Genomic DNA, 27,960 nt, shown 5'->3' on the forward strand with positions numbered 1-27,960 from the left:
CTCAAAATAGGCATCTTTTCATTCAATTTCGGCGAATTGCATTCAATTTTAGCGATCTCTCTATTCGAAGCAAATGAGAGATCGCTAAAATTGAATGCAATTCGCCGAAATTGAATGAAAAGATGCCTATTTTGAGTGCAAAAAGGTGTAGTTTGGTCGAAATTCTGGATTAAGATTTACGGTGTCAGTTGATGTTCACATGACTGCCTGATTTATGGATTACAAGGCTCATCTCGTTAGCAATGTGCTAGCAATGTGAGGGCTAACTTACATCTAATATGGATGTTATAATTTAAGGGCAGCAACCCATTTCGCAATTCAATCCACAATCGTGCTCACGGTTGACGAAAGTGACGCAGTGTTGCTGGCGTGGTGGTGGCCGTCGGCGGCGTATTGTGTGCATGATTGAAGTTTTTAGTGAATTTTGGTGTTAAATGTATGAGGCTCTGGTGAAAACATGTATATTTAACATAAGGAACATCACAAGACTTGATTGAAATCAAAAAGTCAGCTTGACATTGTACTGGAAGAACGTGGGACGGTGGATCCGATTCGGTTGTGCTTAGGCCATCGAAAGGTTGTGAACTTGGATTTTTCATATCTAAGCCACTTGCTAAATTTTGATATAAAAATTGCACCATTTTCAGAACTCTAGATGTTATTGTATCAGAGTCACCTACTCAATTTGTGGTTATGAAGTTAAAACTGGCCATGTAGTCCCAGTCCTCGTCAGTGTTGTTCGGCAAGTCAAAATTCTGCAAGTGCTTCAGACTTTCATGTGTTTTATATTGAAGACAAGATGGGCAATAGATAAAGTCCTTTGTTGATGCTTAGGACTGGTTGTTGATTACTCATATTTGTATGAGTAAAAATGTGCCCATAATTTGTTAGCAGTTTGTAGTTTGCTCTCATTTCTTTGCAATAGTTAGCACCTTCAAGAGCAGCCATGGATTTAGTCAAGGCATTCAACGCAGAGGTGAGTAGCAAACTGGTTATTTCATTATTTTGAACCTTTGGTGGCAATGTCAATTGGTGCCAATGGTGTTCATGTGTATGTATGTAGTCATGTTTTTATTTAACGTATCTTAATGACTTATTCACTGTTCTTCACCGGAAGCCATTGTCTGCCACCTACATATCATCACTGTTTGCACAAGGAGTTTCAAGAAAATCTTTTGCTTTTATACATTATTGCAGGCTGCATGAGGCTGCAATGTTTCAATCCACTAAGCAGAAAAAATAAATGTCTGAGACAAATTGCACACTAAGAAGACATATTATGACACTGCATAACCATTCTAATTCATATTTCCTGATTCAGTGTGTGATGCCTGTTTTGATACCTACCTGTTCAAACTGAAACCTCCTGGTGCTAAGACAACAGTGTTTATTCTGGCTTTAAGTCATCTGTTCTAGAGTCCTCATATGGTGAGCAGCCCTCAATGGCCTTTTTCTTATCCCTCATCTCACCTCAACCCATTTCAGCACAACTTATCTCAATTCATCAATTGGAGCTTTACTTTTCATTTTTGGAATATAAATGAATGAATTAGTTTGCTAGTGGCACATATTGTACCCTTGTAATCTTCAACCTGATTTGCTGGTCAGACATTGTCAAATTAATTGAAGAACCATTTGACCCGATGATTTATTTATTTATTTATTTATTTATTTATATATTTATTCAGATAAATCACCAACAAGCTCATGGCCCACTAACAGGCGAAGTCATATCACAACATAAAATACACACACAAGGTGAACACTAACATGACACACTCACTCATTTGCAATAGATGACACTTAAAAATACAGAGATCCATAAAAGAGCCATAAAATAAAACGATATAATATAAAGAACACAGAAAAATAAAACAAAAGTAAAAGGAAAAAAGCAATAAAAAATAGAAATAGTACAAAGAAACTTTAAAAATCTCTAAGACACGGATCTAAAAGGCATGTTCCTGCAGTGGGCCACCGAGAATGATTTAAAAAAGCTAAAAGTATCTGACATGAAATCCACCTGAGGATTCCCGGCGATAAAATCATTTGCTTGTGCCGCCAGTCTATTAAAAGTTCATGTCTTTACCATCGAAACTTGAGCAAAGGGCACATTAACCCGCGCCCTACTGGGGGTCCTGGATTTCCACGCCCTGCTGTGGGGGGGGGGGGGGGGGTTTGACCCTACCTCAGAAAAGTTTGCAATCACGCCAGAGCTAGAGTTTTTGACCGATCAATTTCTTCTCTTCAGGCTTTAGTTAGGGTACCAGTATGTGCAATTTGTATATCTCGGAATTTTGATATCGGTGACCTAAGGTCAGGTCAGTTTCGCGACCTCCCCATTATAAGTCAATGGGGGAAAAATCAACTCCCTGTTTTTACCACTAAAACGGGTCGGAATGGCCCCATATACCATACATGACTTCATATACGATCAACCTTCACTACCTTGAGGTCTGTTTTGCTGTTGGGCAGCTGTGAGGTCATGTGACGTCATCAAAGGTCACCAAAGGTTTTTGGCCAATAACTCCGTACAGGAACAAGATATAGACGCGTGGATGGTCTCATTGTGTTCAGCTCGTCAAGACGCATCGAATGATATGCATGATGACCTCGAGGTCACGTGAGCTGAGGTCAACCTTTGACCTTGACCTTTCGAGGTCAACATATATATCATTCGATGCGGATTGACGAGAGGATCACGATGCTGCCCTTAGTTTGTTCCTATCTTGACTAATTCGAAAGTTATTCGAGAAAAACTCTCCATATCTAGCGCCGCCATTTTGACTTTTTCGACCCCTGTGACGTCATCTTTGACCTGACCTGAAAATGACCTTAGTAAAAATTGTAGACCTTGTCCATGCGTATCCGATGCCGTTTACCGTTTGTCGCTATCTTGCTTCGTTCTCGAGATCTCAGGGGGGGGGGGGCGAATCGGCCCCCCCCGCCAGTTTCTTGTCCCGGCGGAGCCCGCCAGGAATAGGGTTAAGGCCAAAATTCGCCGATTTAGGTTAGATGTCGACAATTTTCAACAAATCGACGCACAGCTCGGAAACTACTAAAGCTACAGCGCCGCGAAAAAGCGCATTTGATAGCCTGATTAACGCTCTTTCTGAGCAATTCTCTCGGATTTGACCTACCATCAACGGTCTTGCTTTGCCTGCAGGGGGCAAAAACTGCCAAAATAGCCGATTTTTTAAAGCCTTTTTTTCTGCAATAGATTTTGACTCAAACCTTGCACGAACATTCTATTACCAGCATCGTGTTCCTCTCGTCAAGACGCATCGAATGAACTATCACTTGACCTTGAAAGGTTAGGTAACTTGAAAATTTGACCTCAGGTCAAGGTCATGATCTGACTGGTAAGGGTCAAATTGCATATCAGTCGATCTGTATCGTCGAGCCAAACACAACTAAGGTGTTTTCATCGCTCTAGCATGCCTCTATCAAAAGTTATTCGCGAAAAACAGTCAGATATCATTGGTGACATGAGATGACCCCAGGGACATAAAAAGGGGTCACGGGTGCCATTTTCATACTCAGTGTGTCAAAGACACTAGTAATTCAGTGTTTTAGAGTGTTTATAATGACTTCCGTCTAAAAAAAGGCGACTTTCAATTTTCTCCCATTGACTTATAATGGGGAGGTCGCAAAATTGACTGACCTGACCTGTAAATTTGTTACATGATCTTATGTCATTGATATCGAAATTCCAAGATATACATTTTGTTTATTATGTTGCTCTTATCACTTGCTGAAAGTTTCAAAGTGATCGGTCACTCGGTGTAGCTTTGGCAGACATTGAAACTTTTTATGTAGTGAGGTCACTTGACCTGACCTGGTGACCTGACCTTGAGTGACCTGGGTCTGAAATTTTCACAACATATGTAGAAAAGATGCATGATAAGGTGCGCCAAAAATGGCGACGCTTCGCGCCGCCGTTTTTGAGATAGGTATTCGCGTAAACCGCAAGGGGGGTTCAACCCCCCCCCCCCAGCAGGGCGCGGGTTAAACAACTGGACGTTCCGTATCGGACGACGTGGTACATGTAATGCGAACGAGGCTAATAAAAAAGACAAGTCGATCCGTCCAGAGTAAATGCTTTTCAGGAATAAAAGATCGAACAGAGTGCGTCGCGCCTCGAGTGATAAAACATGGAAGAAGTGTAAAAGATGACGGGGTTCCAAGCAAATTAATCTGTCCGTGCCATCGGCTCGAGCTGCTAACCACCTAAGGAATTTGTGCTGGACTCGTTCTAACCGTTTTAAATGAACTTTGGCTGCGCCAGACCACACAACACTACCGTATCAAGAATAGATCGGACGATCAGAGCCTTCTAATAGAGTTTTTGTCTGGGCAAGCCGGTATGGAAAGATCTGAATAGCTGTCCGAGGGCTCTGTTTGCTTTTGCTATTGTACTGATAATATGAGCCGAAAACGTTAGTTTAGAGTGCAGCACAATTCCAAGATCGCGAACTTCTGCGACACGCTGAGGGGGGAAACTGTTGACAAGGGAGGTATGTAGGATGGGTGCTCTTTTGAGAGTGATCGTAAACGAAAGGCACTTCTGAGCGTTGAGAGAAAGACACCAATCGGTGGACCATTTGCGAATGTTGGTGAGGTCGGTTTGAAGGAGGCCGCAATCAGCAGGAGTTGAAATTTGTTACGGAGCGAGCGAAGCGAGCGGAGTCTTACGTAGAATAACGGAAATTTCTGAGTATGAGCGGCCGGCCGGCCGTGGTCACGATTTTGCGACGCTTATATCTCAGCAACCACTTTGACTTGACCGATTTTCATAAGGTAATTTTTGTAGGGTAGCTTCATTCCTTCTACCAAGTATTGGACTATTCCCGATGCATGTGGGTGACCCCTTATGCACGTGCCACGTGCAAAACGAAGAGGTGTCAGTTTTGTAATAGTTGCAATATCTCGGTGACTACTTGGCCGATTGCGCTGAAAGTTGGCATGTAGGTAGGCACCCACTAGGCAATGCATATCCATGTGCGAGAGTTGGGGTGCTGCTGCACGTGCGCCGCACGTGCAGGGGTCGATTCCAGATCTCGAGAGCGGCTGGACCGATGGCGCTCAAATTTGGTACATGGTTAGGGACCGGTTAGTAGAGTGCTGTGCAAAAGTCAGCTGGGACCCATTTTACACGTGCGCACGTGCAGGGTGCCGCTTCCAGATCTTGAGAACGGCCAGGCCGATTGTGCTCAAATTTGGCACATCGCCAGAGACCGCTTAGTAGGGTGCCGTGCGCAAGTCAGTGGGAGGTACCCCTCGCAATTTCGCACGTGCAAGGCTCACCCTCTCGCTCGCTCCGTTAGTCGCCCCAAAAGGCGTTATACTGGTGATATAGGTAGTTCAGGAATACTTATATCAATGCTGGCATACCCATATCCTACACCAATTTTTTTCTCAGAGGGAAAATGAATTCTTAAATTAAGCCTTAACCCTCGCCGGCACAGGCTTTTTTGCGTCCTTCGACTGCACAGAGGGGGGGGGGGTGATACGACCCCCTCGCGGTTGGCAACTGATCGAGCTAGAGCTTCGCGGAAAAAAATTACCGTGTATCCCGTGACGAGAGGAAGCCGATGATGCCCAATTTTAACTCTAGGTCATCGGTTGACATTCCAGGTCAGGTCAATGACCCAAAAGTCGGGGAAATCGGGACCTGTTAGAACGTCATAAAGTTTAGTTACTATCGGATTTTATCACGCGAAAAAATGGCCCATTGTAACGAAACTTTTAATATCGTTGGGTTACTCAGGCAGCTTTACACATACCCTGAAAATTTCATGACCCTGGGCCAGATCACCTTTGACCTGGTTATCAAGACGATACCAGGCCGGTTTGCGATTCGGCGAATGTCGTTGCACATTATCCGTGCGTTTCCACACTTTTTGTGTTAAATAGACAATTGTTCGCATGTGAAATGCCGCAGAGCTGCTTGTCGCATGTATTATATGATAGGTGTCATGGTCATTGACCTTTGGTGACCTCGGGTGACTTTTTCCAAGTTTACGACTGTTTGGGTAGATTTTGGAGCTGATTTCGAATTGATTACTCTTTTGAACATTTAAGAAGTAGCTTTGGTGCCTACTGCCTATGCAATATGTTGCGGAGCTGTCGGTGGTGCTGTATACCTACCAGACCTACTATGGATAGCGTGAGAGGCGCCTACTGGTTGGCCTGACTTGGCCTGACCTGACCTGCCCGAAATGCATGAATACATCATCTTTGATCAGAACTACTACGAAATTCGAAATCAGCACCTCGAAAGCCCGATAACAAAATCACTTGAAGTTCTAGCAGGTCCCGATTTCTTGACTTTTGGGTCATTAACCCACGCCGGGCCGGTGCTCTGAGATTCCGCGCGGGGCCGGGGGGGGGGTGTCTGAACACCCCACCCCCCTTCTAACTCGGCTCCTGGGCCAAGTAGCGACACGCGGTAAGCGGCAATCGAAAGAACGTCCAAAATAAGGACGAAAACACTTCGATCATTTTTTTGTGTCAGGTCAAAGGTCAGGTCACCAGAGGTCACCAAAGGTAAAATGTTGACTATTTCAACGTTTTGGAATCTGCCAACGGCTATCTCGGGAACCGATCGAGCTACAGCGCCGCGGAAAAGCGCATTCGATAGCCCTTTTACAGACCTTTTTGAGTAATGTTCTCAGATTTGACCTCAGGTCAACGGTTTAGCCTCCAGAGGGCAAAAACTCCAAAAATAGCCGTTTTTACGAAAAACGTTTTTTTTTTCGGCAATAACTTTTGACTCAAAAGAGCCATGACATAACTTTTGCCAGCATCGTGTTCCTCTCGTCGAGGCGCGTCGAATGAGTATAATTTGACCTTGAAGGTCAACTTGAAAATTTGACCTTAGGTCAAGGTCATGACATAACCGGAAAAGGTAATGTTGCATATCAGTCGATCCGCAACGTCGAGCCGAACAATTATAAGGCGTTTTCAGCGCTCTAGCACGCCTCTATCAGAACTTATTAGCGAAAAACTGTTAGATTCTGTGCGTGACCTGAGATGACCGTGGGGACATAACGAGGGGTCACAGTTGCCATTTTCCGGTTCAGTGTGTCAATTTTACCTACATCTCGATGTTTGAGAGTGTCTAGAATAGCGTCCGTGCAAAACAGACGCTTTTCAATTTTCTCCCATTGACTTATAGGTAATGGAGGGGCCGCAAAATTCACCTGACCTTAGGTCACAGATATAAAAATTCCGAGATATAAATTTTATAGATAATGTTGCTCTAATCAATCGCTGAAAGTTTCAAGGCAATCGATCAATCAGTGTAGCTATGACGAGCATTCTTATTTTTTCTGAGGTGAGGTCACTTGGCGTGACCTGGTGACCTGACCTAAGGCGACCTGGGTCTGAAATTTCTTAAACCATGTGCGGAAAAGATGCACGAACAGGTGTGTCAAAAACGGTGGCCGCCGTTTTTGAGATATCTGCGAAAAACCGCAGGGGGGGGGGGTGTTCAAACACCCCCCCCCCGGCCCGGCGCGGGTTAACCTGTCCTGGAAGGCCAGTGAATGACCTAGAACCTTCACCTTCCTCTCGTCACGGGTAACCTGCTCGTTTTTCTCGTGAAGTTAGTGCCGATCAGGTGCCTCCATCAGGTGCCGACTGCGGACTGCCGAACGGCTTGGAGGGGGAGGTTCAACGGACCCCCGTAAGTTGGCTTCTGGCAAAACTTCAATACGGGCGAGTGCTAAACTCGCTGCTACTGGGGGGCGGGGGGGGGGGGGGGGGTAAACACCTTCTGCGGTTTTTCGTGAATATCTAGAAAACGATGGCGTCACCTTATCATGTATCTTTTCTGCTCATGTCAGAATTTCAGACCAAGGCCACTCAAGGTCAGGTCGCCAGGTCTCATCAAGTGACCTCACCTCATAAAAAAGTTTCAATGTCTGCCAAAGCTACACTCAGTGACCGATTGCTTTGAAACGTTCAGCGATCGATAAGAGCGACAATATGTATGTACAAAGTTCTTATCTTGGAATGCTGAGATCGTTGACCTACGGTCATTTCGATTTGTGATTTTTCCGTTATAAGTCAATGGGAGAAAATTGAAAGGCGCCTCTTTTGGACGAACGTCATTCTTAACACTCTCAAACACTGATTTACAAGTAAATATGACGCACTGACCTGAAAAATGGCACCCGTGACCGCTCATTATGTCCCCGAGATCCTCTGGTCAAGGAAGAATGGTAGGTAGGTATCTAACAGTTTTTCACGAATAACTTTTGATAGAGGCGTGCTAGGCGATGAAAACGCCTAGATATGTTCAGCTCAACAATACGAATCAAATGTTATACAACATATTTTTTTTCGGTCGGGTCATAACCTTGACCTTAGGTCAAATTTTGAAGTTAATCTTTCAAGGTCAAATTCTAGTTCATTCGATGCATCTTGACGAGAGGAACATGATGTTGGTAAAATTAAACTCGTGCAAAGTCTGAGTCAAAAGTTGTGAAAAACTGTTTGCGCAAAAATAATCTATTTTGATAGTGTTTGCCCCCTGGAGACAAAACCGTTGACCTTAGGTCAAATTTTAGAGAATGACTAAAAAAGAACGTCAAAAGGGCTATCAAATGCGCTTTTCCGGGACGCTGTAGCTTTATTGGTTTTCGAGCTATTCGTTGGTATGTTGAAAATTGTCGACATAGAACCTGAAAATCGGCGAAGTTTGCTTTCGATGACATCTGGTGGCCTGACCTTTGACCTAATCGAAAAAGCGCCCGATGTAATTTCGTCATTATTTTTGACGCTCTTTCGAACGCGGCCTTCCCCGTACCGCTACGTGGCCTAGGAGCCGGGTTAGCTGGGGAAGGGGGTGCTCAACCGCCCTCCCCCCCCCCCTCAGCGGGGCGAGGAAATCCAGGATCCCCAGCGAGGCGCGAGTTAACCATTTCGTTTTGCCAGGTGTTTCCCCAAAACTGAAGGCGTCAACCTGCATCCTTTTCATGGTCTTTTATTTGTATGAGCATAAGTCAAGGCTATCATCATTAACAATTACAATAATTTTCTTTACTTCTTGAGCTACTTCTTGTTTCGTCACTTAACGTCTTTACTTTTGCTACTTTATCTTTATTTTCATTTTATTATTACTTTTTTGCTACGTAAGCTCGCCTCTCATGGATATTTGTTGTATTTGTGTTACAGCTCACGTCGCTCTACGACCAGAAACCGCCGATATCCAAGGTGAAGATGACATCGCTCACCAAGGGGGCCATTCGAGCCATCAAGTTTTACAAGCATGCTGTACAAAGTGTTGAGAAGTTCCTCCAGAAGGTGAGTGCCAAAATTATCGCAGGTTGTCACCTAAAGATTGAATGATATGCCTTGATTATTTTCTTCGAATGCTTCGTTTTTTAGAATGTCTGTAAATAATTGGCATAATCGTTATGAGATATTAGCGGTATTTGATGGCAGTTTTCGCATATGACTCTCATTGTAATTCCATTGCGAAATGAAAATTCACAATTATTTTTTAGTCATTAATATTTACCTTCCATTTTTAATTTCTCTTGTCATTTCTTTGACGCATACCAGCGATGATCAATGTTGTCGGGCTGCCCTTCCAACCCAGACCAATGACACACGCCGGTGTGCGTTCCGTTTCAGTGCCGCACCGAGTACAAAATTCCTGGCCTGTACGTGATCGATTCGATCGTGCGTCAGTCCCGCCACCAGTTCGGCGTCGACCGGGACGTTTTCGCGCCCCGCTTCGCCAAAAACCTCTCCATCACATTTTACCACATCTTCAAGTGTCCACCTGAGGACAAGGTGAGAAAGACGGTTTGATTTGATTAATTGCGGTTCGTACATTAATTTCCCATGTGCGTACACCTTGCAGTTTTTCAGCTAATGCTTCTACATTTTATAATTATGTTTTATGCAGTAGAATTATAAAACATAATTATGCTTTTACATTTCTCCAAACTTACATTGTATGCATTGCATAGATGGATGAATAAATTCGACATTTTATAAATACGCATATACGTGGTCTTATATTGTCCACCAGCTCCATAGCGAAGTCCTTTTTTTCCTGACGTCGCCATCTCCCGTCCACGTTGACAGAGCAAGGTGATCCGGGTACTGAACCTGTGGCAGAAGAACCAGGTGTTCCCGCCGGAGGTCATTCAGCCCATATTCGATCTGGCCGACCCAGAGAGCGCCACCAGCCGCGCCATCGAGCAGCAGATTCTGGCCAAGGAGCAGCAGCTGCAGCAGCAGGGTACACCAGCGGCGACGACGGCCGCGGCCGGCTCGACGCCCTCGGGCGCGTCGGCGGCCGGCGGCGACCAAATGACGACTCCGTCGGCTCGACAGGCGAGTGGCGGCCACAGCGGACGTACTGGGGGAGGGGGGATTTTGCCCGTCTGGGGTGGGTCTGTCAGTAGGGTGCGGCTAGGTCAGTGAATGAATGGGTTAAAATTATGGTCGGATTGAAATTGAGTCTGACTCTGATCACCTCCGTGCCGAGTGGCGCCTTCTCGTTTGCCCGGTGTCGTTCCACGCGCCGCTGCGTGCTGACCATCTGCCACTATGTGCCGTGCGCGCAGGCGGACGGCGGTGGTGGCGCGCAGGTGGATCCCACTCTCATTCAGAAGCTGCACCAGCTGCAGTCGCTGCTGGCACAGCCCACCGCCACCCCGGAGCAGGTGCGTAGTGTTGCTGTGTCGGTTAGTCTGCAGCGGGACGGGGGAGGTCGCCGCAGCGCGGCGGGCCCGAGCAGCTTCAGTCGCAGCGATATATCGGCTGTTGGAATACGAGGACGCCGCTCTGGCTCACGCCTGGCTGCTCTTTCGGTAATATCTCACTCTCCCTCAAACCTAACTATGTCGCTGGTCGATTATCTCTACATTCGGGTTGCTCAAAACTCCTCAAAACTATGTGACTGGTAATCTAACTTACCCTTTTCGTCCCCAGACGGGCCCCAAGTTCAACCAGCGGCTACTGGAGGACGACTTTGACTACGACGAGGAGCCGGACGGCACTCCGGGCGGCGGCGGGGCGCTCAAACAGCCCGAGCAGCCCTCGCTGGAGACTCTGGGCACGCTGCTCACCAACCCGGACGTGCTCAAACAGCTGCAGGTACGTACGGTGATGGGTTTGCTATTAGGATGGCTTAAGACCGTGGGCTGCTAGATTGCCTGCTGTGAGCGGAGTTAGCAGTGTCGTATGGTAGTGCAGTGACGGTTTATAATTATTTTTAGCCCCCTTTGGATGTGAGTTCATGTGAATATTGATGTGAGAACTATGATGAATGTCTTGTGCTAGTACTTTTCATTAACTTTTCGAATGGTTGAGTTTGCACTTGCGGATAGCATTTCGATATTATCATCTTTTTTCGTTATCGCTGTTGCTTTCCCAGTTACTGCCATGGTAGTGAACTGTCCGCCGGGGCCCAGCTGAGCAGTCTGTCACGTTTTCTTCCACAGGGTCTTCAGCAGACGCTGCAGGCTCAGAAGCAGCTGGAACAGGCCGAGCGCGACCGCAAGTTCCGCCAGCAAGAGGACGAGTTCGACAAACAGCTGGCGCAGACGGTCGGCGTAAGTCACGAATGCTGCTTGGTCGTTCTCCCTCTACCACTACAAGAGCTCTAATTCTCTGTATTTGAATAACATTGTCGCTTTTATATTTACCAGCTGGATAACACATCTTTTTGAAGCATTTCACCCCTTATCCAGTGACACAGATCATTTTGTGGCTCACCCCTTGCGACCATCTCTGAACTCTGCTGTTTTATACCTATATTTGTCGCCCGTTTCTACCTCCCCCGTCTGTGCACCATCTTACGCATACTTTCCGCCCTCCCGCGCCGCACAGAACCTGCCGTTCGCCAGTGAGATCGAGCTGAAGCCGCCGGCGCCGGGAGAGATGGCCATGATGTCTACAGCACCCCTGTCGGCCACCGGTGACCGCGACATGCGTCTGGAGGTTCCCGAGCTGGCCGTGCCGGCGCGCCGCCACCAGAGCCCGCTGGAGGAGGGCGAGCGCGGACCGGACACGGACGGTGACGAGCGCAACAGGTGACGATCGGGGCGGGAGGGGGCGGGGCTCGTGGATGGTTGGGATGAACGATCGAGTGGACAGGCTAAGGATGGACGAAACGGGACGAAACGTGATAGGAGCGCAGATGGGAGTATCATTTGCGGCTCATTTATGTGTTGTTTATGTCCTGCTGTTTTATCATAGTATCTTATTTCGCATATTATCTTGATTTCTTTACCATCAGCCATCAGTTATCTACTCACCTCTACCATGAAATGTCTCGTTAGGTCCGCGTTGCTATTGTCTCCGTTAAATCAGCGCTGATCCAGCCCTTCACTTACACTATGTTCTCTCCCATTTTTCTCTGCACAGGGACCGGGACGAGCGTGACCGGAGCCGCCGGAGCCGCTCGCGCTCGCGCTCCCGCCGCCGGCGCCGCTCCCGCTCGCGCAGCCGGTCGCGCTCGCGGTCCCGCGGCAGGAGGTCGCGCGGCGGTCGCGATAGGTCGCGCTCCCGCGGCCGACGCGCGCGCAGCCGCTCCCGCAGCAGGGAACGAGAGCGCGAACGTGAGCGGGAGCGAGAACGAGAACGAGAGCGTGAGCTGGAACGGCTGCGCGAGAAAGAGCGAGAGGCGGAGAGGGAGAGAGAGCGGGAGAGGAAGAAGCGTGGTCTGCCCGACCTCAAGGCGGACCATCTGGGAGGTGGGTGTATAGTCGACTTCGAGCGGGCTGCCGAAACTTGGCGCGGTGCCAGAGCAGGATATGGTGTGGTTGTAGCTGATATGAATTGAGCTGATAATTGAAATGTACTTGTGGTGGACACACCCCAATTTGACTTGCGTTAATGTCCCGATTTAGCTCAAAACGTTTTCATCTTTGTATCACACCTTGGCAAGTCACACTAGGGAGTCATTCATTTCTTGTACTTTATTTATGATCGGTTATGAAGCCTCGAGACTATCTCGCCTATGCCTGATATTTATCGCCTTGGTCGTAAGCTCTCTGTCTTACCGCCATGCCCCTCCGCTCGCGTCTGCAGTGTGCAGCACCACGCTCTGGGTGGGCCACCTCTCCAAGCTGGTGCACCAGGAGGACCTCAGTGACCTGTTCGGGGAGTACGGTGACGTGCTCAGTATCGACCTGATCCCGCCGCGCGGCTGCGCCTTTATCTGCATGAACCGGCGACAGGACGCGGCGCGCGCGCTACTCAAACTGAAAAACCACAAAATGCAGGGCAAACCCATCACGGTGAGTGTGGGAAGATCGGCAGGCTGTGGTGTGGAGAGTTGCTGGTCGGAGCTACTACGGTGTAGCGCCGTTTTACATTCACTACGTCCTGAAGTACAGACAAGTTTGCAGTGTTTCTGATGTTTGTATGATGCATCCCGAATAGTTATTCTAAGCTGTTTACCGTTTTTCTTTAGGTCACTAATTCATTCATTCATGCCAATCGTCCCGCCATTAGATACGTCTTGGGCCAAGGACATGTAACGTCTCTCTGTGTGATAACTTGTTTGGAGTGCTTATCACTGTCCCAGCGCTATCTTTTAGCGGGCCGGGCTCCAAGCCCGTATGACTTGGTAATGTATGACTCTGATCTTCCTGGTACCTAATTACTGACTGATATCTAACTCTCGCCTACAACTGTCGCCAGATTGCGTGGGCGCCTGGCAAGGGCATGAAGGGCAAGGACTTCAAGGACTACTGGGAGGTGGAGGCGGGCTGCTCGTACATCCCGTACAACAGGCTGACGCTGATGAGCGACCTGGACGCCATGGAGGAGGGCGGCATGATCGACGAGGAGTCGGTGCCCGACTGGCTCAGAGGTGAGCTGGACAGCGTGGGAGGAGGGTGGCGGCGGGGTGGGATGACAATGGAGACTACATGTGCCGCTTAATGGCTGTTTGCCATTGGCGTGATGATTCATGTGAAGCTATTATAGCAGTGATGTGCTCGGAATGCTAGAAAATTATTAACCATTTACATCGAACTCCTGTCAACCAGCGGGATGTCCTCAACTCAGCGTGATTGTATACCATTCCCTTACCATGCTCATGCTGGCGTTTTATGGGTGTGCGGTGGCGCCGAGCTGCCAAACTAGCTGTCCCACTCCTCCCGAGCATACCTATGACGGTGCCGACCCCGTGACGCCAACGTCGGCTGACCCGGCCTCCCCTTCCCTCAGGCCGGTACCAGCAGCTGCACCAGATGGATCAGCTACCTGTGTCCTCTGTGCCGATACCGACCGAGCTGCAGCCGCAGCCGCCGCTCGGTCTGGCGGCGCCCGTGCCCGGCGCGCCGTACGGAGCCCTACCGCCCACCAGTCTGCCCCTGCAGCCGCCGATGGCGGTCAGCCAGAGCGAGCCGCCACAGACGAGCCACCCGCCGCCACTGCTGCCCTCCGGACCTCGTGAGTGGCGACATAAGGGGTACCTATTTTAACGTACTATTGCATAAAAAAACTGATCAATTTACCGCTATCTTGTTTTCTTGCAAAAATAGCTCATGTGATATTGTGGAAACATTTGACTCTTACTTATTATTCAATCATGCCTGTTTCTTTTGTCCGTCTCTCCGCCCTGGAATTCTACGCTGATGAAACGACGCTGGGGCAGATTAGGACATTATTACATCCCAGGTGCCAGCAGCTGTGCGTACTAACCTCCTCCGTCCCCCTCCCTCGCAGCGCCGGTGAGCATGGGCATGAACGTGCCGTTCGGCGGCGCGCGGCCGCCGCTGCTCAACATGCCGCCCATGGGGATGCCGCCGCCGTCGATGTTACCGTCAGCCAGCAGCGTGCTGGGCCAGCCTCTCATGTCCGCGCCGCCCGGCGTCACCAGCCAGCAGCTGCAGCAGAACATACCGGGACCGAACATATCACAGAGCATGACGCCCAACATACCTCAGAGCATCCCCCAAAGCATCACTCAGAACATGCCGCCCAACATGCAACAGAACCTGCAGAACCTACCTCCGAACCTGGCCCAGAACCTGCAGCAAAGCCTGCAGAACCTGCCGCAGGGCCTACAGCAGACCCTGCAGAACCTCCCTCAGGGCTTACAGCAGAGCCTGCAGAACCTACCCCAGGGTCTGCGGCCGAACCTGCAGAGCCTGCCGCCGGGCCTGGGTCCCACCCCGCTGATGGGGTCGGGTCAGATGGACCTTCCGCCGCCGAACCTGCCCGGTCTGCCGGGCCAGCCGCCGCGCCACCTTATCACATCGACAGCAGGTGAATGGGGCGGACGAACGGCGGTACAGTTGGGCATTTAGTGCCGCGTCAGCGCGTGTGTATGTAATACAGTGAACATTGTGAACCTGAAATCGGCTTTCTTTTTGTTATCGAACTTTTTAAAGCTTCGAATGTTTTTCTTTATCTCAACCCAAACGATCTCGGGGCCTCTGACTTCATCTGACTGATGCTCTTTGCCGTGAGCTATGTGTCCCGGTCGCCCTGACGCCGTGTCTTTGTGCCGCTCAGCGGGACTGCCGCCGCTCTCTGGCCCGCCGCCCATCGCCTCTCTGATGGGAGCCGGTCGCGGCGGCGGAGGTCTTCTGCCGCCGCCCACCTCTCTGCTGGGACTGCCGCCGCCCGGTGTCGCGCCGACCGTCCCTGTCCCGGCCAGCGCCGGCGAACCGATGGACCTCGAGACCGACTCGGGTCCGCCGCCGCCGCAGACTAACGGTCGCAGAGAGCTCGACTCGCCGCCCAGGGGACCGCACGGTGGCAGACGGTGAGCGTTGAGACGGGGAGAGATGATGACCGGAGGCGGAGTGGTAGGGGAGAGAGTACGAGGGATGGAATAATGAAAGATAATCGGGGGAGGGATGGAGGGGGAGTCGGGATGCAGGTTGGCACAACTCCGGCTTCGAAAGCTTAAAATATCTACGGCATATTAATTTAAGGATATTCATATGTCACAGTGAGCTTATTGTTCTTGATGCTTTTCGATGTTTTCTTAGCATCGTTCTTCCTATTCCACCATTCTTAAATCTACCTGTGCCTAGCGTATTCTTCGTCTCGTCTTTGTCTCCTCTTGTGCCGATGTACCTGATGAGCTGCAGTTGAGTGAGAGATAACCCCCACCCTCTCCTCCTTCACCGTCAGCGAGGAGACGCCGCGGCGCCAGCGGGGCAGCCGATGGGGAGCCGGCCCTCCTCCCGAGGATGACACACCTAAGAAGGAGGACAGCACCAAAAAGGAAAAGGACGACGTAAGGCTGTGCACTCTCAGATGTTCTTTGCACAATGCTACAGTACAGCTAGCTATCACCGGAGAGATTGATGCAGACATTAGTGATATTATTGCGGAGTCAGAAGAACGGTTCCATTTATTTTAGGAAAACTGACAACTTTTGTGCTCTTATTTCAAATTTCGTTTGTTTGTTTGTTTTTTTTTTTTTTGCTGTCAGGCTGACCCTGCCAACCTCTCGTGTTCTCGCCCGTTGGTTCGTCGTGACCATTGGACGCACTGACCTCCCTCTTCTCTCCCATAGGCCGAGGAACGTCACCGCTCGCTGATGTCGCGGCTCACAAACCTGGCCAACACCAGTCTGAGCTCGCTGCCGCAGCGCGAGCGCGACAGGGAGCGCGAACGCGAGCGCGAAAAGGACCGCGAGCGCGAACGCGAGCGTGACCGCGACCGCGACCGCCGCGGGGGCGGCCGAGACCGGTTCCGGCGGGACCGCAGTCGCGACAGGGATCGCGACAGGGACCGTGATCGTGACCGTGACCGTGACAGGGACGACGACCGCAGGTGGGTGACGATGGCGGGCGGTGCTCGAGGCGGGATTGCCTGCATATCTGTAATCTGACTGGTCCAGGTTGAGGACTTTGTGTGGCTTTCATTCAGCAAGTGCATATGTGGCTGTTCGTTGTGGAATATTTAGCTTGGTTGGCGTGTCCTGTCTACCATCCAGTCATTTAAAAAAGGAAAATCGATTGTTGCGTCATATTTGGTTGTTTCGTTGCTGGCAACACGACTGCGTTTGGGAAATTTAACCGTAAATTTGTCTATCCTAACTTGTCATAAATATCAACACAGTAAGACATGAGTATAACACTAGACTTGCGTCGCCCGTCGCCGCATCCAACATCGGAGGGGTGCGCTGACCCTTCCACGGCCTACCCGACAGGCGCAGCAGCCGCTGGGGCGACGACGACCGCCGCTCGCGGGACTCGGGCCGGTCCCGATCCAGAGACAAGGAACGCTCCCGGGACCGCTCCAGGGACCGCTCCAGAGACCGATCCCGTGACCGATCCCGGGACCGCTCTAGGGAACGTTCCCGGGACCGACGGACCGAGCGGTCTGCGGACCGGCCGTCGTCACAGCCACCTCAGCCGCAGCCGCCGTCACAGCTGCAGCCGCCGACTCAGCAGCCCACTCCCGCTGCGCCCGGTGATTGGGGAGGAAGGGAGGGGGGAAATTATGGCTCTGGGGGATCCGACCGTCAACGGACATAGTGTCCAATGGGGCTTGGATTGACATAAGGCTATGCGCCATACTTGTGTTATCTTATAATCTTTCATGTATTGGTCATTATTTTCATCCTACCGTTCGCCGTTATAGTGCTATGGACTGACCTTTGCTGACCCATGACTTTCTGTTTGCAGCGAGCGCACCGCTGTCCTCATGGACGACCGTGGAGCCCACTGAGCAGCCCAAGCCGGTCATCCCGTCCCTGATGGCGCCGCTGGTGATCCCACCTCCCGGGGCCGCCGCCCAGCCTCAGCCGCCGTCTGCAGGCGCTACCGCTCCACCTCAGCCGCCGTCTGCCGGCGCTACCGCTCCGCCTCAGCCGCCGTCTTCCGGCTCCGACTCCGACAAACCAGCTGATACTCCGAGCACGACTGACACCCCGGCGACGACTGACACTCCAACCACGACTGATGCTTCGGCAACGACAGCGCCGGCACCGGACACGACCGCTGCCGCTACTACTGACAACGGTGACGGGGAAGCCAAGATGGAGACCAGTGAGAGTGGATCAGCGCCGGCTGCACCTACTGGGGACACCGAGACCCCGGCAGAGAAGGCGGAGGCGCCGGCTGACGGGGCGACGCCCGCAGCACCGACGGAAGAATCGACTCCAGCTCCGACTCCAGCCCCGGCCCTGGCTGGTCAGGAGGGTGAACAGGCGGCTCCGGCGGCCGCCGAGCAGTCGGAGAACGCAGCCAGCGGTGAGGCGACGACCGGAGACAGCGAGCCACCGGCGGATGCGCCCCCGGCCGAGCAACAACAGCAGCAACAACAGCCACAACAACTGGATGCCGCCCCGAGCTCCCCGCGGCGTCTGTCGTTGGGCGTCGAGCCGCTTATGGGCCGCCGACCGGGCCCTGAATTCGACGGTCCGCCGCGCGGCCGCCGACCCAGCCTAGATTTCGACGGTCCCCGCCGCGGCCGGAGACTTAGTGGAGGGTTTGACGGTCCGCCACGGGGCCGGAGGCACAGTGGAGATTTCGGCGGCCCTCCCGACTTCGATGGCCATCCGGATTTTGAAGACCCACGAGATTTCGACGGCCACCCAGGCTTTGAAGGTCACCCGGATTTCGACGGTCCGCCTGAATATGACGACTATGATGGTCATCCCGACTTTGACGGCCACCCGGAGTTTGATGGTCACCCGGAGTTTGACGGGCCCCCGGGCCGCGGGTTCCCGCGGGGCCGCGGCAGGCCGGGCATGTTCCTCGGGCCCCGGGGAGGGCCTCGGTTCCCGCCGAGAATGCTCGCCGGACCCGGTGAGTGTACGAGGGGAACGGGAGATGCATGAGAGCACGGTGATGGTACAATTAACTTTCTTCTTTTTGAAGTCACTGCACTGTTTTCTTCAGGAAATCGTTATTTCTGGTCAAATTTACTAATCCTTTAATTACCCTCAGTAATCATTTCTTCAGCACGGTTCAATATCTTTCCTAACACATTCACGTAACGTTGCTGTGGTGTCGGTGCATCTTGTCGCGCCCGCGGTGTGAGTGCCCACTGACGCCGGGTGGTGTGCCCGCGCGCCAGGCCGGCCCGAGGACGAGTTCGTCGGTGACCGGCTGCTGCCGCCGGTCGCCCTGGACGCCGGGTTCCGGCCGCACGGCCCGCGCCGACCGCCGCCGCCCGGTATCAGGGGTACGTGACGTGACGTCTCGCCACACGACACGGCACACGGCACGGTGTGGGGAGCGGTGGAGGGAGAAGGGACTGTCTTTATTAACACAGCTTCCCTACATGTATCATACAGCTGTTCTGGTAACCTGTGATCTGATCATCATTCTACACCTCTACACTAACGTTGTACGGTATACTGGGTCTAGCTTTTAACGCCTCGCAATAGAAAACCGCACGGATCACCTTGCCGGCACCATTGACATCCTATTAGCTTCTGCTTTTGGTGTAGGTAACTACGCAACTTCCGCCGCTGCAATTTTCCCCGCCGCGTTTATATTAAAGCCGGTGTACGAGTGCAGTGTTTTTGTCTTTTTGCTCTTCCGTCCCTCTATCTGCACTCCCGTTCGGCTTGCGCCATGTTTCCCATTATGTCCCGTACTTCAGCTCGTCTGACCCTTGTCGTTCCTGTGCCGACAGGTCTGCGACCCATGTTCCGGGGCGGACCCGGAGGACCCGGTCGGGTGCTGAGGATGCGGGGTCCGCCCGTACCCGGAGCGCCCCGGCCCATGGGGATGCGACCGCCAGGTACGCTGTCGCGGCTCTGTGCCTCGGGAATGGGAGGGAGTGGGGAAGGCCTCAGTAGCGCGGTATTCGGTTACTGTAGTTGTAGTTTCTGCAAACCGTGCAACTCGTCCGATAGCACGAACATATGATACCAGTATAACGCCTTTTGGGGCGACTAACGGAGCGAGCGAGAGGGTGAGCCTCGCACGTGCGAAATTTCGAAGAAGTACCTCCAGCTGACTTGTGCACGGCACCCTACTAACCGGTCTCTAGCGATGTGACAAATTTGAGCAAATCGGCCCAGCCGTTCTCGAGATCTGGAAGCGGCACCCTGCACGTGCGCACGTGCAAAATGGGTCCCAACTGAGTTTTGCACGGCACCCTACTAACCGGTCCCTAACCATGTACCAAATTTGAGCGCCATCGGTCCAGCCGTTCTCGGGATCTGGAATCGACCCCTGCACGTGCGCACGTGCAGCAGCACCCCAATTCTGGCACATTGATATGCATTGCCTAGTGGGTGCCTACCTTCATGCCAACTCTCAGCGCAATCGGCCCAGTAGTTACCGAGATATTGCAACAATTACAAAAGTGACACCTCTTCGTTTTGCACGTGGCACGTGCATAAGGGGTCACCCACATGCATCGGGAATAGTGCAATACTTGGTAGAAGGAATGAAGCTACCCTACAAAAATTACCGCATGTAAATCGGTCAAGTGGTTGCTGAGATATAAGCCTCGCAAAAGCGTGACCACGGCCGGCAGGCCGGCCGGCCGCTCATACTCAGAAATTTCCGTTAACCCGCGCCCCGTAGGGCTACCGGCGGACCCTACCACCCGTAGGGGGGGGGGCCGTTTCGGCCCCCCCCCCCTAAGATCTCGGAAAGTTACCGGCCGATTTTCAAAATTCAAACGGCGTTCGATAGCCCCACCCGGGAACTACCTTGTGACCAAATTTCATTGACCTAGGTCAAACCGATGACGTCACAGGTCAGGTCAAAGGTCAGATTTTCACCGTTCACAGGCAATTCAAGAAATGTGCTGTGAAAGCGAGTAAATTGGTAATTTATTGAAAACCATCGATGGTACATTGTTCGTCAAACACATACTTTGCTATCTGAGGTCACTGATACCAGGTCAGGTCACAGCGAGGTCAGGTCACCGGGGGTCACAATATGAATGTGTCGTGTGATACATGTTTTATGGTCCATTTTACATGACAAATGCGATTATGTGGGTTAGGCAGCCTTTGGGGCCATCCTAGGTCACGTTTTTGTGAAGGTCAGGTCAAGGTCAGGTCAAATTAGGTCAAATTTCAAAGTTGATATTTTTGCATAAAATGGGTATCGATTCGATGCAGCTCGTCACGGGGAGTCTAATCGTGGTCTTCGTTTTTCTCTACGAGTTCTAGAATTGCCAAAAATTGAGTTTGAAAATTTGACGTCATCATTTTTGAACAGTTTTTTCGCTATAACTTGGCCAAAAAACGAGGTATCGATCTGAAATTTGGTATGTAGATAGAAGACGGTAGGCACTATCACATATATTCCGGTTTTTTCGAAACTCAAAAAACTTTTTGGATTTTTTGGCGAATATATCCAAAAAAAATGCTTTTTTGATTTTTGGGGGTCAAAACTCAAAAATTTCAAAAATTCGAGATAGCAGTTTTGTAGCCCTGTCAATTCTACACCTTTTACGTCTTGATCATTTTTCTGTATCTTCAAAGCTGTAGTCCTGACAGGTCTTCTCGCGAAGGTCTTTTTTCGGTCGAAAATGACAGAACATGACGTCACTCTGACGTCATTTGTGGCCAACCTATCATAGCCTCTGGAATAATTTTTGGTCACAATGTGTAAAATTGATGCCCGGAGGGGTCCTGAAAGTTTGGTGGCGATATCTCCAGCCGTTTAGGAGATATCGACCGAAAAGGACAGGGGGGGGGGCCGTTTCGGCCCCCCCCCCCTACGGGGCGCGGGTTAAGGCGGCCGCACACTAGGCCATTCGGCGGGCGACATTCCGCAAAAACGCAATTCCGTGGCGACATTACGCTTTCGTGGACGCCGAATCAGCTGCCGAAACGACAAAATTATCAGCCGACCGCTGCCAGCTAGCTGTCCGCGGGTAGAGTGCGCATGCGCGCGAACAGCCGCGGAGTTGCGGAAAAGGCTGGACCGGTTCAGCTTTTTCCGCGGCGACGCCGCGGACACCCGAAATTGTGGAACTTGAAACTCACCAACTATTGATGGAGCAGCCGAGAAATAGACTTCACTTGATAAAAAATCGTAGCGGCACTTCTTTCCCCATATTCAATGGTTTTTATACACTTATTGGTTAATTCAAATAATGGGTTACTATGTGCCTCTCCACAATTGTCTTTAGGTTTCTTGCATTTGTCGACAAACACGGTTGCTTACATTAATCACGAGCTTTATTTTTTTGCAACTTCCTCCAGAAATTATGTCAAATTAATAGATATTCAAAACTTTATTGTACAGAAATATAGCATAATCGCATTAAATAAGCAAATATTGTATTTGCTTAAATGTATTTAGTTTGCATTCGTTTATATTTATCATAAAATGTTTCACATAAAGTTCCTGAAAATACTAAGTAGAAAATCGCACCGCCGAATGGTCCTGTAAACTGTTGAAAACAAGCGGAAAGCCACTGTAGGAATGTCGCCCGCGACATTCCGCTTTTGCGGAATATCGCCCGCCGAATGGCCGAGTGTGCGGCCGCCTTTAATCGGAAAGACTACGCTCGCTTCGCTCGCTCCGTAATTAATTGTTTAGCTTTTAAAAGTAGATTTTGTATTGCAAATATGCGATATGTCGTGGGAGTGACGTTTAATGCCACGAGTGTTCTTTTTTTTGTCAATCCCGAAGCTGATACCGACCACTCAATATTCGCTGGATTACTTGCCCCACACATTGTTTTACGACTAGTTTTTTTTCTCAGTAACTAGTAATTAGAGACTTGGATTCTATGTTTTTTTTTCGTATTCGAATATCCAACGGAGGACGCAATTCGCACTGGAACATCTTTTAAATATTCTTCCTTCGATACATGTAAAAATATTCATTTGTTCCTTAAGTTAATGTTGACAAATGTGTGATGAAGTCAAAATTGTGATTGGTGTCTAGGGAACTTTATCTGTAATCTGTGGTGGCGGCACTTTCTTGATCGAGGGAAACCACCTTTTTGAGAGGCTGTATCTGGTATATCCTATCTGGGAGCGGCACCTACCTGAGGGTTACCCCTTGCTAAGCTCATTCCCGAGTAGGGATCTCAGCCAACTGCATTATGATGGAGGGTGTCAGATTGACCACACGCCTACCTATTGAAAAGTTAGGAAACAGAAATCTATAAAAGGTGTGGAGTCTGAGCGTGCCGCATCCGCGGCGTGCTAGCTCATTTTTTTTTTTTTGTAAAAAATTCAGTAGATAAGGATGGTTGATGACTTTATGACCTCAGGCTGACCATTAAAGAGATTCCCGGTCATAAGCTGCAGCCTGGTCATTGCAGATAGTTACCGATGGTAATATTCTGAAAATAGGCTGTAGTTATGGCCTGCTTGTTTGAAACAGGAACTTTCACATGATTCACTGTTTTTTAATTGTGTGTTATGACATGTATGTGACCTTCCCCAGGACCGTCACAGATGTAAAAATGTCCAGAAAGTGAATTGGTGAAAATAAGCCCTCGTATAACTTGCAACTTGCTATAGGACACAATGAATTGTAGGATAGGCTCAGTGCTCAATAGTTTTTTTTTTAGGCAGAGCGTAGACCACTACATAGTGGTCTATGGGCACAGTATAACTTTGGCCTTTTACCAGGCTTTAGATGATTTGCGATCTAAATTTGATAGTGTGCTAAAATGGATGCGTCATCAATATCATGGAAGAGAAGGTACATCATAGCGTAGAATGCCACTTCCTGGACATATCGATTTTCATTGGAGCAAGCCCATTTAAATGTTTCGATTTTGTCATAACACGAAATTCATATTTTGTGTAATAATGCTATCATCAATTTAGAGTCTGGAACTTGTATTCTCGGAAATATTGAAACATGTTTGGAAAATTTGATTGACATTATTACAGCTAATTCATCATATTTCCGATGCTTTTATTTAGGACGGTGAATTTGTGGATTTCTACGGAATGGAGAGCCGATAATCAAATTTAATTGTTTAATTGTGTTGCCCCTATAACCTGAATAGTTCACTTTCCCGAAATTAGTTTTTTTGTAATGGATTTGATTTTTATGCTCAAAATGGTCAGCAAAGAAAATAAAACTTTTTATTTTATTATAGGAAGAACTATATTCTATATAAAATATTGTTTGACGTGGAAGCTTATTACGTGTTGACCAATCATATTGCGTAGTTCAAACCCATTGGCTGTAAGCAGCATGCTGATTGGCTGACGCCATGCTGAGGCTGAGGTGGCTGCATTCTGGGTATGTCTTCATTAAGACACCACACTCCTGTTCAAGACACTTTTCGGAACGAGAAATGGAAAATCTTTGCCCAGGGTGATCGTTGAGCCATGGATGAAGGAGGTTGAGCCGTAAAAGCTCCTGATTTATGCTGGTCTCAGCTCAAGCTACAAAACTGTTATTCCAGTTCGAAACTCCATGTAAAAAGTGAACGATTTCCTTTAACAAAACTATTGGCTGCTGGTGTCACTCTGCCACCCGCCCAAAAATGGGAGAACCCGTTTGTTATCAACCCGGAGCTTGGCTGAGGTATTTTTCGTAACACTACTGAATTAGCGCCCTTTTATACTTAGTTCAAAACAATAATACTGTAGAAGCATGGTTATGCGACACGTTTTATTATAATATACATTTTAGTCATGTAATTCGATTATGACGTCGTTTATGGCTTATGCAATGCGACACCATTTTCATCTAATAGTAGCAAGGTCTGGGCACGATTTAATAAAAATATTTTAAAATTCGTCGTCTACAGAACAGTCATCGAGAGATTTGTTCGATATTTGAACACTGCGCAAAACTGATGATTTTGAAAGTTTAATGACGATATGTTTTTGCCTTAGCGGATATTTCTTGATGAACGAAAAAAACGACAGGGCTCTTTATAAGCTCCCCGCCCTCAGGCTTTCTCTGTTTAATAAGGTGGATGGAATACGATCTAAAGTAAGCCCTTAATTTATTGCTGGCTAGATTCACCGTGCAGTGTGCAATCACAGTTGATCTGGAGGCAACACAACAGCCTGAACTATTTTATGAAGCATGGTGCATAACTGAAAAATGTTCAACAATGGTCAACATAGATAGAGACACATTATAAGAAGTAGCACTTGATAATCGAGAAAAGTTTGCAACATTGTTTTAAAAGACATTTAGATAAATGAGGAATAATCAATAGTACGTTTTTTGCTAAGGCATGTAACTCGGAGTTTCGGAAGAAAAAACTATCGAAGATTTTCAAAATTTTGAAAATTATGACTGGTTGACCCCTACTGGTTGACCTGACCTGACCTGACCCGACCTGGTCTAAATGCTTAAAGACATTATCTGTGATCAAAACTAACACGATATTCGCGATCAGCACCTCGAAAAACCCCTTAGCAGCCATACTTTACGACTTTCTAATAGGTCCCGATTTTCCCGACTTTGGGTCATTGACCTGACCTGGAAGGTCAACCAATGACCTAGGACCTTAAAATTGGGTATCATCGGCTTCCTCTCGTCACGGGCAACACGCTCGTTTTTTCCGCGAAGCTCTAGCTCGATCAGGGGCCAAACGGCAGGGGGGGGGGTCCAACCGACCCCCCCCCCCACACACACACACATTAGAAGCTGGCAAACGCCGCACACATGCGAGGGTTAATTTATTGCTGGCTAGATTCACCGTGCAGTGTGCAATCACAGTTAATCTGGAGGCAAAACAACAGCCTGAACTATTTTATGAATAATGTTACATAACTGAAAAATGTTCAACAATGGTCAACATGATAGAGACACATTGTAAGAAGTAGCACTTGATTGTCGAGAAAAGTTTGCAACATTGTTTTAAGAGACATTTAGATAAATGAGGAATAATCAATAGTACGTTTTTTGCTAAGGCATATAACTCGGAGTTTCGGCAGAAAAACTATCGAAGATTTTCAAAATTTTGAAAAGTAACAGGAAGTATTTGGTGTTGCGCGACGATCATTGGTCAGTTCATTGGTCATCATTGATCTTCATTGGTCATTTTAAATATCAGGTCAGAGGTTAGGTCACTAGAGGTCGTCAAAGGTCAAATTATCCCCAATGTCATTGGACGAATTGGCTCCATGAGGATACACAGAAACATAGATAACATGATTCATGTTATCTATGACAGAAACTATGCTCTTTCAAGTTTCATGGCGAATTGTAAACCTTGGATCCAAGATTAACCATTTTCATTTTGTACCTGTTGCACTCCCACGTCACTGAGGTGTTGGCCCAGACAGTCTGTGGCCGGTAACCTGTGCTAATCCGCTGTGTGTCCGCTGCTGTTACAGGTCCGTGGATGGAGGGCGGCCGAGGACCCGGCCCCCGCTGGTGACGAACCCCCCGGACCCACGAGATGGCTGCAGCCGCCGCGCCCGCCCACCGCCTGTGATATATACCGAGGTACTCGTCAGCCGCCCACCTGAGCTCAGGACCCGTCGTCGCCGCGTCATGTCGATCATGTCCCGCTCTTTCTATCTCCGCCTTCTATCGCGCGTGCCGCCCGCGACTGCATTGAGCTTACCGGCTCAATACATTTTACATCGAGTCAGCCGAGCAATCTTTGGAGGCACCCGGGAGCAGCGGGCCGGGCGGCGGACGGGGTGGGTCGGCGGGCGGGCGGAGCACGGCGGCTGTGTGAGTGTCGAACTGTCTGAGGCCGGAGGTAAGTCGCTCGGGCTCGGTCGGCCCCGACGCGGCGGCGGCTCGGCTCGGCTCGACACAGCGGCGGCGGCGGCCGGCGGCGGACTGAACCAGCGTCTGGGCTCAAACGGAGCCGCAGATGCAAGGTAGAGTGCCGACCGAGGACACATGTGTCTCAATGTGTGTGTGCAGTGGCGGTGGCGGTGGCAGTGCCGGCCAGCGGCTGGCGGACGCTCTGCGCCGGGCGGCCGGAGGACGAAGACGGGCGGGCGGCTCGAGCTGGCTCGCAGACTCGCCCGGCCCGACAGGAGGCTCGCTGGGCCTGCCAGGAGGCTTGCTGAGCGGGTCAGGAGACCCACTGAGCTGGCCAGGAGGCTAGCTTAGCCGGGGCGCTGGCTGGCGGAGAAGATTGTCATTTGGACGGCTTTTGTGTGTGCGCGCTCGCGACTGTGTGTGCCGGTCCGCTACTCGGGAGGTCAGGGCTCTCGGCAGGTGCAGTGCGTATCTCTGTGACGTGTTTAGCGCGCTGTGTGCAGGGCTAGAGGTCGTGTCTCGCCTGGCTGACGCCCCACGCCCGGAGCCCTGACCTACCGACTTGGGCCGGACGCTGTATGACTGTTGCTCTTTGTGCACCTGATCAGAGACAGTTGGGATTGCTGACTCTGTCAGTTGTGACAGAATGTACTAACCACACTGCACTAGGCAGTGGATGAATAATTCGGGTGGTGTGCACATGTATAGTTCATAGGTAGATGGCTTTTCAGTTTGGATAATCCTGCGTGTACGAAGACGATGGCATTGGATCGGTCATATTTAGCTTGCGCACGTTTCGGTCAAACCACATGTAATCCTGCGGAAATACAGTTTGCATAGGTCTGTTTCATCATTGTAGGGAATAGGCACGCTTCTAACAATAAACCCTAGATTTATCAATGGCCTTTAACCGGGAGCGACCCGTGCCAAGTTTTGACGCTTTCATTGTGCTCTCTCGACTGTTGGGTGCTTGTGGGTCGTTCATTGGGCCGAACTGATGGCTTCGACTATAGAGGCCTAATCGGGCGGTGTGTGGGGTCGATCAATGTTTGATGGTCTGAGAAATTAGGCTCTGGCGTCACTGTGCTTCCCAGTAGGGGCATCAGTCTGTGCTGTGCTGAGTCGGTCCCGATGTGTCGAGGCGAGGGCCAAGCAAGTTGTACATCTGAGGGCCTTTAGCGTCTCTCTTAGGCCCGTGGCCGGCAACATCGTGTTTTAATTATTATAACACTGTGGGCCCAGGACACGTTGCGACCAGTCTTGAGGTCGTCAGTTCCTTTCAGAAGTGCCAGGTGAATTTTATAGTGCGTCATCTCACATCCCCTAAAAGGTGACCTGTCCTCGTGATGGGCTCAGCTCAGCCCCGACGGGCTAC

At 49.9% G+C, this 27,960-nt stretch overlaps 1 protein-coding gene across 2 annotated transcripts; it reads left to right on the plus strand.

Annotated features, from left to right (window-relative positions):
- The first annotated feature begins 352 nt into the window (after positions 1–352).
- Positions 353–27,485, plus strand: LOC122390316 (SR-related and CTD-associated factor 4-like). 2 transcript variants are annotated; one of them, XM_043383102.1, is made up of 21 exons: positions 353–976; positions 9,184–9,312; positions 9,646–9,807; positions 10,105–10,356; positions 10,590–10,688; positions 10,957–11,121; positions 11,469–11,579; positions 11,857–12,059; positions 12,394–12,722; positions 13,060–13,268; positions 13,675–13,846; positions 14,206–14,430; positions 14,707–15,249; positions 15,499–15,751; positions 16,126–16,231; positions 16,514–16,773; positions 17,153–17,415; positions 17,631–18,755; positions 19,027–19,134; positions 19,591–19,698; positions 26,201–27,485. In XM_043383102.1, the coding sequence occupies exons 1-21, from the start codon at positions 947–949 to the stop codon at positions 26,242–26,244; spliced, it is 4,896 nt and encodes a 1,631-aa protein (XP_043239037.1). In that variant the 5' UTR covers positions 353–946; the 3' UTR covers positions 26,245–27,485. The 2 variants fall into 2 exon arrangements, with proteins under 2 accessions (XP_043239037.1, XP_043239039.1); XM_043383104.1 differs by lacking the exon at positions 19,027–19,134 and having other exon boundaries at positions 362–976.
- The last annotated feature ends 475 nt before the right edge of the window (positions 27,486–27,960 follow it).

This window comes from Amphibalanus amphitrite, unplaced genomic scaffold, assembly GCF_019059575.1.
Source record: "Amphibalanus amphitrite isolate SeventyFive unplaced genomic scaffold, NRLGWU_Aamphi_draft 000391F_arrow, whole genome shotgun sequence".
Classification (NCBI taxonomy): Eukaryota; Metazoa; Arthropoda; class Thecostraca; order Balanomorpha; family Balanidae; genus Amphibalanus; species Amphibalanus amphitrite.